General features: G+C 46.1%; 1 protein-coding gene across 1 annotated transcript; it reads right to left on the minus strand.

The window, feature by feature from the left end:
• Nucleotides 1-1,249: 1,249 nt before the first annotated feature.
• LOC146343053 (uncharacterized) lies at nucleotides 1,250-13,368 on the minus strand. The gene is made up of 4 exons (XM_084808117.1): nucleotides 13,320-13,368; nucleotides 4,687-4,725; nucleotides 1,525-1,845; nucleotides 1,250-1,278 (listed from the first exon to the last, which is right to left on the minus strand). Exons 1-4 carry the CDS (start codon nucleotides 13,351-13,353, stop codon nucleotides 1,250-1,252), a joined length of 423 nt encoding a protein of 140 aa, XP_084664243.1. The 5' UTR covers nucleotides 13,354-13,368.
• Between the last annotated feature and the right edge of the window lie 241 nt (nucleotides 13,369-13,609).

Below are 13,609 nucleotides of genomic sequence, written 5' to 3' on the forward strand. Positions count from 1 at the left end.
GGGGGTAATGCAGGTGGGGCCCTGGAAGACGACAGTGTCATGTAATGGACCCGCAAACGTCCGTGGAAGTTCCGTGGCTAGTCACAAATGCACTATAAATGCCTCGCGTAAAGACAGTCACAATTACACCACCAGCTTAAGCTGATTTATAAAAACTCTTTAACTGTCATGACTCCCCCCCCCCCAAATTGATAGAATCATAGAATAGTAGGGTTGGAAGGGGCCTACAAGGCCATCGAGTCCAACCCACTGCTCAGTGCAGGAATCCAAGTCAGAGCATCCCTGGCAGATGGCTGTCCATCCTCGTCTTGAACGCCTCCAGTGTGGGAGAGCCCAACACCTCCCTATGGAATGGGTTCCATTGCTGTACGGCTCTAACAGTCAGGAAAACTGTTTTTCGTGATGTTCAGTCAGAATCTGGCTTCCTGTCACTCGATCCCATTATTCCATGTCCTGCACTCTGGGATGATGGAGAAGAGATCCTCTCTGTGACAACCTTTCCAGTACTTGAAGAGTGCTATCATATCTCCCCTCAGTCTTCTCTTCTCAAGGCTAAACATGCCAGGTTCTTACAGTCTCTCCTCATAGGGCTTTGTTTCCAGTCCCCTGATCATCTTCGTTGCCGTCCTCTGAACTCTCTCCAGCTTGTCTGCATCCTTCTTAAAGTGTGGTGCCCAGAACTGGACACAGTACTCCAGATGAGGCCTAACCAGTGCTGAGTAGAGGAGAACTAGTACTTCCTGGGATTTGGAAGCTATGCTTCTATTAATGCAGCCCAAAATGGCATTTGCCTTTTTTTGCAGCCACATCACATTGTGGGCTCATATTCAGCTTGTGATCGACAACAATTCCAAGATCCTTCTCGCTTGTAGTGTTGTTCAGCCACATATTGCCCATCTTGTAACTGTGCATTTGATTTCTTATTCCTAGGTGCAGAACTTGGCATTTATGCCTATTAAATGTCATTCTGTTGTTTCCTGCCCAGCTCTCCAGTCTATCCAGATCACTTTGAATTCTGTTTCTGTTTTCCAAAGTATTTGCTATCCTGCCCAATTTTGTGTCATCTGCAAATTTGATCAGCATTCCCTGCACCTCCTCCTCCAAGTCATTAATAAAAGTGTTGAAGAGCATTGCCCAGGACTGAGCCCTGTGATAGGAGCTGTAGTTTGGGGACAGCGCCAAGGACCTCGTTTAATATTTTCTAGAGTTCCACAGAATCAGAATTGCCAAGATTTCTTATGAGAAAACACTAGCAATCAAACAGGTTTATATTTAGACCTGCAGTGTAGACACAGAAATCACACTTAGAAGAGAACTGAGCAGAGAACTCAGCAATCCTGACCCCCACATTTCCTGTTTTCACCTGCTGTACCACAGTTAATACAGTAGCAAATATTCCAGAAACAAAACAAAAACTCTCTGGAATGTCTTTCCCCTATCTTTTTCATACTTGTTCTAACTACTCAGATGAGGATGACTGTGTGTGTGTGCGTGTAATTAATTTACAAGCAGAACTTTCCTCACCAGTGATAGAAAACTCAATGATGTTACTCAATGCAGACTGTTTTCTACTGCTTTCTTCCTCGTAAGTGCAGCCCATGCGCTGAGGAGAATTTGACACCAGATGTGCTGTGGAGAATTCCAGGGTGCTTCCCTTCTTTCCTTCATACAGGGTCCAACTGCCACTTGCATTATTTCCATAGAAAAGGAAGTTCGGTGCGCTCTGTCCTTCTGGGAGGGAGCATGTCAGCCAGACCCGCTGTCCTCGGGGAAAGATGCTGCCTGGAGGGGCCAAGGACAGCCTGGGAGCTGGTGGAGGTGGAACTGCAGAGGCTACCTGGGAATCTGAGAAAGGGAAGGAAGTGGCAGGAACAAAAAAGCCATTTAGCCACTTTCTTATTCTCTTTAAATTCTGGTATTCTCTAAGTTTTAAAATCGGGGTGTTTAATTTTGGGGTGCTGTGAGTTTTGCTCTGTTGTCGTATTTTATGTTGCTTTTGGTATTATGAGTTTATGTCCAGTTTTATAGTTAACTCGTTTTTATGTTTGTTTACTGCAAGCTGCCCAGAGAACTTTGTGATGAGGCAGCATACAAATGTGGTCAGCCAGCCAGCCAGCCATTGGATCCATGTATACCTGCTTCATACCAACACTGACTTGGTTTTCAGTCTGCATTAAACCATCGCTGCCCTTTGCTTGCTGCACCATGATGCTCACCCCTGTGGCCCTCACCCCCTCCTCTGCAGCCAATGGCCAGCCAGTTCAGGTACGGATGCAGCACGTGTGCATACGTGTGCATAAAGCTGCATACGTATGCAGCTTTAGCATGTATGTGGGTATCTTGGAGCATGACGCTCACTTCAAACAGAGCTTTTTCTCCGTTAGTGTTGGTGTGCAGCAGGACAGTGCTACAACGATTTATTGTTGAATTTCCACCCCCTCTTCTGTGGGTTTCCAAAAGCGCATTTGCAGGATTAAGAAAATTAAGAAAAATACATCTACAGACGCCTGCATGCAATCCCAAGCACACTTTCTAAGCAGTAAGTCCCATTGTACCCAACAGAGGTCTTAACATGAAGATGGGAAGTCCTTGGCCTCATCTACATGGAGCTTTCACTCCGGTTCTGCTCCACCCCCAGATTGATAGTGTCAGATGATGCACACTGCTCTCCATAGTTAGCCTGGTGTTTCTTACCCTAAACCCGTTTCCCCCCCCCAAACTCATTTTGTGTCAGATTTTCCTGTCACAGTGGCTTCAGTGCTGTTCAGGAGTCCGTGTGACCTCAGCTGGCTTCAGCGCGGGTTGGTGGGGGCAGTGCTGATTGGTGGAAGGGAAAGTAGTGTGGGGCATGGGGAGAGCAGAGGGATAAACATGTCTACCCGGAAGCAACTCATTGCCTTCAGTTCCCCTTTGCCGAGTACAGGAGCAGCCCTGCTGCTTTGAAACTGTGCTGTTGTGAACATGGGGCCAGTTGCTGTGTCTCACTTTGAATAGCCATCAAGCTTGGGGGGCCGGGGAAGCCATCCCTGCTGTTTTAAATGAAGGAGCACAGCTGAGAAACGCCGGCTCAGTCACTGCCTCTCACTTTAAATAGTCATTGAGCTTGGGAGTGGGGACAGGAGCCATCCCTGCTGTTTTGAAACGGTGCAGCTACGAAGGAGCACAGCTGAGAAATGGTGGACGCCTGTTGATTCAAAGCTGTGCAGCTAAGAAAGGGTGGAAGCCCGGGCGGATGGTTTTCATGAACACATACTCAGAAGCGCTTCATTGAGCCTGTGTTGGGGGGGGGAGCCTGTTTATTGGGCAGTTAATATACATCAAAGACGATGTGCTAGTCACCCTCTCTCCTCACCAGCTCTGCGCTCTCTGCCCTCAGTGCCTCTTGCACTCCCACTCATTCTGCTCAGTCTCCGGGTGGTAGCGGCTGCCTGCTTCCCTGCCCGCCTCATAAATGTGTGTGTGTATGTGGGGTGTGTCATGAACATCTGCTTGCAAGCAAGTCCTCCACTGCACTTCATTGAACACGCAAGGGAGGGGGAGCCAGCCTCCGCTCATCAGCTGCCCTGCACTTACGCAATTGCTGACGTTCATTTCTACTTGTGGCGGGACTCATCCACCCCACCCCAACTAATGTGGCTTCAGTTCCTGGATACCCCACAAAAGCAGAGGCATACAGCACTGCATGTACCGTGGAAAGAGCTAATTCGATGCTGTGAAAATGCGGATTGTGGCCAAATCGCTTCACAAAGCGTTTCCGTTTAGATTGGCCCCGTGTGTGTGTAATGCATTCACCAAGAGAACACTTCTCACAGCGATGGAGATTACGACATCGTTACTCAGTGCAGGGTGAGACCATTCTCCTGCACTGTCTCCCCCCCCACCCCCAGTATGAACAGGCAAATGTTTTCTTTGTTTCCACTCCAGGCATGTTGTGGAGAGCTCCAAGTTCTTTTCTGCCTGTCGTGCATGTAGGGTCCATCCACCTTCTGACTTATTTTCATGGAAAAAGAACCCCGCTGCCCTCCGTCCTTCTGGGAGGGAGCATATCAATGAGACCTGCTCTCCTCAAGCAAAGATGCTGTATGGAGGGGAAACAGACAGCCTGGTGGCTGAAGGAGGTGGAACCACAGAAGTCACCTGGGGATCTGAGAAGGGGAAGGGGATGCAATAAGAATACACATCTTTGCAGTAGGTACTTGGTCAATCTGTTTGCTCTGTTTTTCTGATACAGCCTCCTGTAATATTGGTCTGGAGTTTGTTTTCTTGCAGCTGGACTGTCCTTGGCAGAGCCAAGCCATCTGCCTTTCCCCACGCCTCTTATGCTCTTCTTCTGCCCATCACTCAGTTCTTTTTACAATTCTCACTCCTCCCTTCTTTTCTGGAACTCTTCTTCTGATATTGGTCCCCCTATTTTCCCCACCACTGTTAGGTCACAGCATCTTTCACCAGGCCCATCCCCTACTCATCATGGCCTTCCACTCCTAGGCTTCAAAATGAGGAACCAGCCACACAGGAACAAAAAGACCAAGAGAAGTAGAGGTGTATATACACCCCTCTGAAGAGAGGAACACACCACTTTTCGCGTGACCTCCATTTCCCGTGAACTGAGGAGATTGTGTGAACACGGCCCACGGTCTCCCGGCTCAGTGCCTGCCTGGGGTAACATTAATTAGTTGCCTTTGTTACCTGCAAGGGGGACCGGCCAGGAAAGAATCGAGAATGAGGCTGAAAGAGAAAAGACAAATATCAATGTCAGATGTGATGTGTGTAAAACTTGGATGAGGCCAGTGTCAAGTTTCATAATCCTGGCTCCTAAAATTCCTGATTAAGAACAAAAGAGCCCTGCTGGATCAGACCAAGGGTCCATCTAGTCCAGCATTGTGTTCACACAGTGGCCACCCAGCTGCCCACGGGGAACCCACAAGCAGGACATGAGTGCACCAGCACCCTCCCGCCCATGTTCCCCAGCAACTGGTGTACATAGGCAGAATGCCTCTGATACTGAAGGTAGCATGTAGTCTTCAGGACTAGTAGCCACGGATAGCCTTATTCTCCATGAATTTGTCTAATCCCCTTTTCAAGCCACCCAAATTAGTGACTATTATTATATCTGGTGGTAGCGAATTCCATAGTTTAACTAATCGCTGTGTGAAGTTCTTCTTTTATCTGTTCTGAATCTCCCACCAATCAGCTTGTTGAACCATCCCCCCTTGATCCCTATTTAAAAATTGGCATTCCACTGGCTATTCTCCAGTCCTCTGATACAGAGGCTGATCTTAGGGACATGTCATATATTTTTGCTAGAAAATCAGCATTTTCACATTTGATTTCTTTAGAACTATCTAGGATGGATATCATCTGGGATCAGTGATTTATTAACTTTCAGTTGGTCAATAAGGTTGAGAACTTCATCTTTTGTCAGCATTTTTTGCCTCAGCTCCTCAGACTCCCTTACTAAAAACATCAGTTCAGGCACAGGTATTTGACGTACATCTTCTGCAGTGAAGACAGATGAAAAGTATTCATTCAGCCTCTCTGCAATCTCCTTATCCTCCTTTAGTACTCCATTGTCATTCAACAGTCCACCTGCCTCCCTAGCTGGTTTCCTGCTTCTGATATTAAAAAAAAAAAAATTGTTGGCCTTGATATTGTTAGTGATATATTTCTCAAAATGATTTTTTGTATCTCTGATTTCTGCTTGCATCTCCTTTGTGCAAACTTGTGCTCCCTTTTGTTTTCCTCATTTGGGGAAGACCGCCAGAAGGAAGCCTTCTTTTCTCTAATAGCTTCCTTTACCCTGGTTGTTAACCATGCTTTCCTAATGTGTGGTATACATTCTAGCTGAGCTTCTATTACTGTGGTTTTGAGTAATCTCCAAGCATTTTGAAGGGGTTTAACCCGCTTGACTCTCCTTTTCAGATCCCCCCCCTGCTGTTCTCTCATTTTAGAGAAGTTTCCTGTTTTGAAGTCAAATATGACTCTTGGATTTCCTGGACAATTTCCCACTTAAATATATTTGAAATCTGATAGCACTGTGATCACTGATTCCAGTTGATTCAACAATGCTCACATCTCGTACCAGGTCTTGGGTGACACCATTTAGGGTTAAATCCAGGGTTACCTCCTGTTTGGTTAGTTCCATGACCAACTGTTCTAGGGCACAGTCATTAGGCATCGATAATTTTAACCTCTTTATCATGCCTGGAACATACATTTTTCCAGTCAATGTGGGGGTAATTGAAGTCACGTATTATTACAACACTTCCGTGTTTGGAGGTCTCCGATTTCATTTTATATCTCAAGATCGCCCTGTGTGTTTTGGTCTGGGGGACGATGCTCTTTGCTGTTTTCCAAATACCCAACTGGAGGTGCTCCCCTTAATTCCAAAGGCTTGGGAAAAAAGAGAGATGGACCGGACAACACTTCAAGCAGCTTCTGGTTTAGTCAATTTGACTTCTATGGGGATTTCTATGGGGAATGGTTGCTTGCTAGAGGCATTCCAACAGATACTGACAACAGTCACAGAAAAATGAGCACAGGGCTATTGCAGCAGCAGTGCAGGTCATGATTTCATGGTCTTTCTAATTATTATTTTCATTTGTTTCTATTTTTAATAAGACTATCAGATAGAAACAGGAATGGACCACTTAACTACCTCGCCTCTTCTTCACCTTAGCTCACCCAACAGAGTGAAAGGGGAAAAACACATGCAAATCAGTAGGATAGCAGAAGCAGCAGTCAGATATACAAGTTTTCTATCTGTGAACATGGCATATGAGAACTTCGTGTAAACAGACAAAGCAAGATAAGCTGAGTGTAGCATACCTTTAAAATCTGGTTTGCAGAGACACACGGCGCTTGAAAGGAACATACTTTCGGTTGGTATGGGAGGAGTAGAACTGAACATCATCAAACTGGCAACCAATGAGAGGGACTTGTTTCCCACCTCTGTCCAGGCTCCCCCCAGCTACTACATTATTATGAATAGAGCAACTAATTCTCCCCATGTGTGCAGATTTCCCTGAAGAAGCCAAAATCCCCAGTTCTCCAGTGCAGCATCTGAAGGCGCCCCCCGAGAGCTTCCCCTCACCCCAATTTTGCTGCATTCCAGCAATCTGCCATGGAGTTATTGCTCCCACCCCATTTTTCCCCATGTGTGCACTTTTGTCTATTGCTTCAACCCCCACCCCCTTTCTCCCTTTCTCCTTCTCCCTGCTCACAGTGTGAAGCTCCCTTACACCAGAAAGGCACTGTGATAAAGCGGAGAAATGACTTTACATAACAATGAAAGAACAACTTTACATCAGAGAAACTACAGAACATCAAAGAAGCATAATGTCGCAATGGAGAGAGCAATGGAGAAGGGAAAGAGTGCTTTAGGGTGAGTTACTAAAGTTAGCCTTTAACCCTTTCACTGCAGGGGAGCGAGATTTCTTTCTAACTTCTGAGTAAACATGCACAGAAAGGGGGGGGATATGTTAAAGATTAAAAGCAGGCTAGCTGAGGTGAATAAGTGTCCCCACTATTACGCTAATGTGAGGGGTTGCTGCTGCACTCCTGGGGATTTTCTCAATGGGAAATACTACTTCCCTTGGAGAAACAAGAGGGAATGGGGTGTCCCATCCCCTTGATCACGTCACTGCCAGGTCACAGAGGCATGCATAGGATTTAATGTGTGTGTGTGGGGAGACATGGCACACTGTGGTAAAACCACCAGGGAGCTGCTTTCAGTAAAAAAGCTGGAGTAAAAGGACTTTCAGAAAATGCGGCTTTTCAAGAAGGAAATGGCTGGTTGGCAGCGGATTGGTGACAACACCATCTGTCTCAAAGGAATTCAGACTTGTCTAATTCTGCACTAAATGGCTTCTGAAGACAGCCCCTCACTCGTATTCATGGAATGTTACGCAGGATCCAGAGGATGATGTCTGCCATTTGTAACTCTCCCATCTTTTCCCACCGCTTCTTCCATCTTTTCTCTTTCCACAACCCCCCCCCAAACAAAAAAACAAAAACCCCTGTTAGAGAGGAAAAGATGGAATAGCTGCACATTGTGTTTTGACTGGTAGTGCTGTTAGGAGCTATTTGTTTGGAAGCATCCTATACGTGATTCTTCCTGAGAACAATGATCTAGCCAATCATGGGCATCCATTGGAATTTTTTCAGGGGAGGCGGGGAGGCAAAGCTGCACAGCACTTCATGGTTGTAATTCACATGCATAGCACACGCTGGTACAACACAACTGTGCACTTTCCTTGTGTGTGCTCTTTGTTGCTCAGCATCACATTCTATGACATTTAGAAGCATACACAGTCTAGCAGAAGATCCTGGGAATTAAACAGCACTAATGTAGAAGAGTGCTATATTCAAGAAGCATCATGAAGCCCAACAAAACTTCATTTGGAGCAAAGAATAAAAACACACATCTAGGAACAAGAGAGGACCCCCTACCAAATGCACAACACAGTACTGCTGTCTTAAGAATATCATACTGTATATTTTATGGCATCACTGTCCTTATCATAACATTGACAACTTCACATGACTTGTCCTAGAATGATTTCCTTCATATTGGAAACATTGGTGAACACTCTCCAGAACAGTCTTCCCCCACCTGGTGCCCTCCAGATGTTTTGGACTGCAACCCCAGCATTCTGGACCACTGGCTGGGGCTGATTGAAGCTGAAGTCTAACACATTTGAAGGGCACCAAATTGGGGAAGGCAGCTCTAGAGAGTAGCAGTGGAGTCTGAGGGGAGAGTCTTCAGCAGTGAGAAATGAGTCTCCTTGATCAGGTTTTAGGGTTCTGGAGGAGCCTGGACCACTCCCTTTACTTTTCACATTGTGATCAGCCAAGTTTTACATCAGCTAACAATACAATTTTTGCATGGCTTGAATTCTGAACTACAGCACTGTTCTTTTGGAATTGCATATTTTTCCTTGAACTGTACGTTTTGTGTATTGTTGCACAGTTTACATAGCATCAGAGAACAGGTCTGCCAGATCCAGATAGCATCAGAGAACAGGTCCCTCATTTCTGGTAGATCTGGTGAATGAGCCACAATATGGCCTGGGCATTAGGTCTACCAAGATAGGTAGTTGTAGCCTCTGAGAAATCTGTATACCAAATATTTATTGATTTATTCTCAGTGGGTAGACCTGGTGTCCAGACAATGTCTTTCCACAACAGTTGAAACTCTTAGTTCTTTCCATGACTCCCTTCACTCCTGTAATGGCCCTTTGGTTCAAAGACCATTACAGGGTTGAAGGGCAAGGTTAATATTGGGGGGTGAGGGATGGGGTGACCTGCGCAGCTTGCTGCTAGGCTCTGCTCTACAGGCAACACACAATAGATTCAGGTACCTTCACAAAAGGTTTCTTTATTTCTGCAATACATGAGAAAACACTAACACACTCTCTCAGCTCCAAGGCCAACACTAAGACAGAAATGGGAGAAATTCCACTTGGGCTTCCTGCAAGAGCTAAAAATGGCAGGTTGTCTTAAAGTTCTATATCTATATCCATTCAGAGAGAGAGAGAGAGAGGGATGGTGTGGGCACCCAATTCTGCCTGGGAATCTGGTGGAAGCCCACTGCCTGCACCCCTGAGCCCTGCTTGCCGAGCCCTTGCCCCCCCTGCCCACACTCAGCAAGCGGACCACACTCATCCCGGCAGCCTCGTTGAGCTCTGCAGCTGCCATTTTTTGAAAAATAAAATGGCAATCGCAAAAATGTGCATATTTGCATATGCATAAAAATGTGCATTTCACGTACACGTGAAAATGTGCATTTTCACAAATGCATATATTCACAAGGGCAAATATGCTCATTCGCAAAATGCACATTTTTGCACATATGCAAACATGTACATTTTTGTAATTGCCATTTTATTTTTTTAAAAAATGGTAATGGTGGAGCTTAACAAGGCCACCGGGGTGAGTGCAGGCTGCTCACCAAACTTGGGAGGGGCTGGAGCGTGGTCCGGGGACCGGTGAGCAGGGGCAGGGGCTGGGCGGGTGCCCAGAGAACCTGGATGGGGGTGGGTTTGCACATCCCTAAGAGAGAGGTAGGTGTAAAGCAGCACATGTCCTCTTAACCATTGAAAACCATCCAATTGTCACAGATTGCATTGTAAACCTACAGATTCCCACCTGTACCTTAACTTCAAGTCATGTCATCTAAACCACCTAAAGAAGAACATTATATATAGTTTGGCTCTTAGGATAAAACACTTTTGTTAATAACAAACATTCTCAAGAAGATAAAATGAACACCTCCAACAATGTGGATACCCTAGTCTCATAACTGACTCCAACATCAATTGAGCATCAGTAATATCCAGAGATACCCTACTTTATGAAGCAAAGGTTAACTCTTTGAAAGAAATTGCATTCCATTTGTTGTGGACTACCATCCTGCTGCTCCTAATTACCACAAGATTATGAAAGATAATTACCCTATTATGTCCTACTGAGCTTGTTTAACGAAAGCCATTAATTCTCCACCATGCATCGCGTTCAGAAAAACACCCACATGCATCGCATTCAGAAAAACACCCAATCTGCTTAAATTGTTAGTTAAAACTGCACTTAAGCAAGATATTTGCAACCCAGGATCATATTGTAACTCAATGTGTTGCATTACCTGCAGTTTCTTCCAAGAGCACTTTTACCAACAAAACGTATTGCACTAGACAGTTGCTAACATGCATGTCTACTAATGTGGTTTATTTAATTGAATGTAAAAAAAGAAGGATGCCTCCTGCAATATGGGTATAATAGTGGTGAACTTTATCTGCACACATTATCAAGGTAATTTTTGAAATGTTTATGAACTCAGAAAAAATATGGACAAGATCTGAGTTAGAAAGATCATGAACTCTTGTCTTTGCTGCTACCTTTTCTTTTTTGGTAGACACACTACTGTCCGAACCCAGCTACAGGGAACTCCTGGATTTCAATTTTTTTTTTTTTTAAATGAGGCTGCAATTACTTCCGAACAGGGAAGATGCCCAAAAGACTTAATCCAGAAGGGTTAATAACTCAGCTAGTTGGTGTTTAACTTCATTCATTGTGACTTCATTCATTTGGCTAAAAACACTGAAAGGTGGGAGCCGGTTAGTTTCTCACAAAATAATAGGCAGAATAGTGGGTGCACGTTTTGGCTTAATCTACACATAGCAGTTATACCGTTATCATACCGTCATCATAACTATTGGTACACATGACACCAATGGGCACTAATAGTTATGATAACGGTATGATAGCGGTATAACTGCTATGTGTAGATTCAGCCTTTGCCTCATATCTCGGGATTTACAAAGGCTAGAGACTTGCTTTTTTTAAATGAAAGCTGGGAATCTGGAGACTATGGCTCATCCCCAGGGGGCCAATTGCCCTTCCTTGCCTTCGTGTAGATGTCCATGAGCACGCATGAAATCTGGCATGGCCATCCCCATAATGGGATAGTTACCCATCTCTCCCTTTCACATATGTTTTCTTTCAGCTCTTTTCCAGTCTTTGTGAGTGAACGCATACGGTTTTATGGTGCTTTCACATACAAACCTTAATAGCCCAATGCTATGCATGTTTACCAGGGGTGGGGCATTGGGTTAAACCACAAAAAGCCAGTGGACGTAAGGAGTGCATCTTCCTTTGTGATTCTGGGACTGGCAGGGATTGTTCTTTCAAGCAACCCCTACTCCCCTTCTCAGATACATTCCAGTGTTCTCTCCCTACCTCATCTGTGGGCTGGAAAACCACTCATTGGTTCCCTTTGAATTAAAGTGAACTCAGCCAGGGGCCCGTGCCAGGTGGGACAGGAAGGGACGTCAGTGATTCCATAATAACAGTTAGCGAGGGACGCTTAACGAGGCAGGTGCTCCCGCAGGCTACCAAACCAAAGGCCTACGGCAATAGTGCTGCCTGGCTGGGCCTGCCAGAAAGCCGACCTCACTTCCTCTCCCAGGTCCACATTCTACCATTTGCATTGAGCTGCTCTCAGCGGAGCTCAATGGAATCCTTGCCCCCACCCACAGGTTTATTTACTGACTTCCCTCGGTGGGAAACTGGGGAATACAGATAGCCCATGTGCAGCACAGGGTGCCATTGGCGCTCTCAGGATGGAGCTACTTTGGCGTGGAGGAGCCTGGTTGTGCCGCTAACACTTTGCCTTACGAGGAGCTGCACCCCTGCGGTGCCAGATAAGCTTGAGGGCATCCCCCTTTCCTGTGTTAAATGTACGCACCTCCTGTCCTGTCCTGTCATGTCCTGAGTCTTGCCCGTGTGGCTGGAAACTGAGATAGATGGGGCAGGCGCAGCACACCAGTGTCAGGGTTGGATCTGAGGCCATAGAGTCCCAAAGCAGCTCTGATTCTGAGGAAGAGACACAATCTGTGGGAGAGGAACCCGCTCATTTTTCAGAGGTGCAGCTGGAGGGAGAGCACCCCCGCTCACATTCCTGGGAGCGACAGTGACCCTGGCATGGAGAGGGAGGGACATCTTGAGCTTCTAGACATGAGCTGCAGGCACAGAGACAAGCGAGAGGTTGTGGGCACCGAGAGGAGGCACTCAGCCCACTTGGCACGACGACAACAGCTGCGCCCCGATGCCCCACGGGAAAGGCGGGGGAGTCTCCCCTCCTATTCCTTAAGTTCAGAGAGTTGCCATGCTTTTCTCCAAACGGAGACCAACTGATCTTCCTAACGCTTAGAATCCCTGGTAGGCTGCTCCTTTGAGTTTTCCACTTAGTCTCAGGCAATTAGCATCTGTAAGCACCATTAGGTTGAATGGAAATAAAGCCTTGGAAAAGAGCCCTTTTGTCTGCGTGTTGATTCTGGCTACTTGAGGATTTCAGAAGGCAGCAGGGGTGCTCCTGACAACCAGCCATTGTTGCTGCTCTCAGAATGATGTCATGACTGGAATTGGGGGGGGGGAGTTGCACCCTTGTGCCCCTATGACAGGATGCGAATGCAGCAAATAACTAACTTGGAGGTTTACCAAGAGACAAATAAGGGACTTTCAGTATTGTAAGATAATCCTTTTGGACACCATAGCAGGGCCTTGTTAACAAAAGATTAAAGTGCTGTGAGAAGTCTGCAATGCTGCTTAGACCAGGGACCATGGTGAAATTTTAAAAGAAAATGAATGTACCAGGACCACAAAGAAGAAGAGCTGCAGTAAGCCAGCTTCAAATCTTTGGAACACTCTTGTCTGGATGCAGACCCAGAAAATGCAGACAGACAAATGCAAATAGGGAAGGAAAGGCTAGACAAAGGAGCTCCAGAAGGAGAAGAGAGCAGTAGGGAAGAAGGAAGGAACCTTACCCAGGAACACAGAAAGACGGCCAATTTGCTCCATGCTTCAGTGGCTGAGTCTAAAAGAAGTGACTCTAGCACTGTGCTGATGCAAACCCCTTGTCTTTTTCCAACCACATGGGGAGGAAGTACAGCTAGATAGTGGTGACAGTGAGCATCATGAGTGTGCATCATGGGTGTGAGGAGGACCACCAGCAAGGCCTCAAGAGTTCCCAGCATGCTTTGCAGCACTGAGCTGATCTGCAGAAGGTGTTTTGGCCATTCTTAATCACAAGTGCAGAAGAAACAGGACAACACAT

The sequence above is a fragment of the Heloderma suspectum genome, chromosome 6, assembly GCF_057233095.1.
Source record: "Heloderma suspectum isolate Gila_16-S chromosome 6, 16-S_ref, whole genome shotgun sequence".
Classification (NCBI taxonomy): Eukaryota; Metazoa; Chordata; class Lepidosauria; order Squamata; family Helodermatidae; genus Heloderma; species Heloderma suspectum.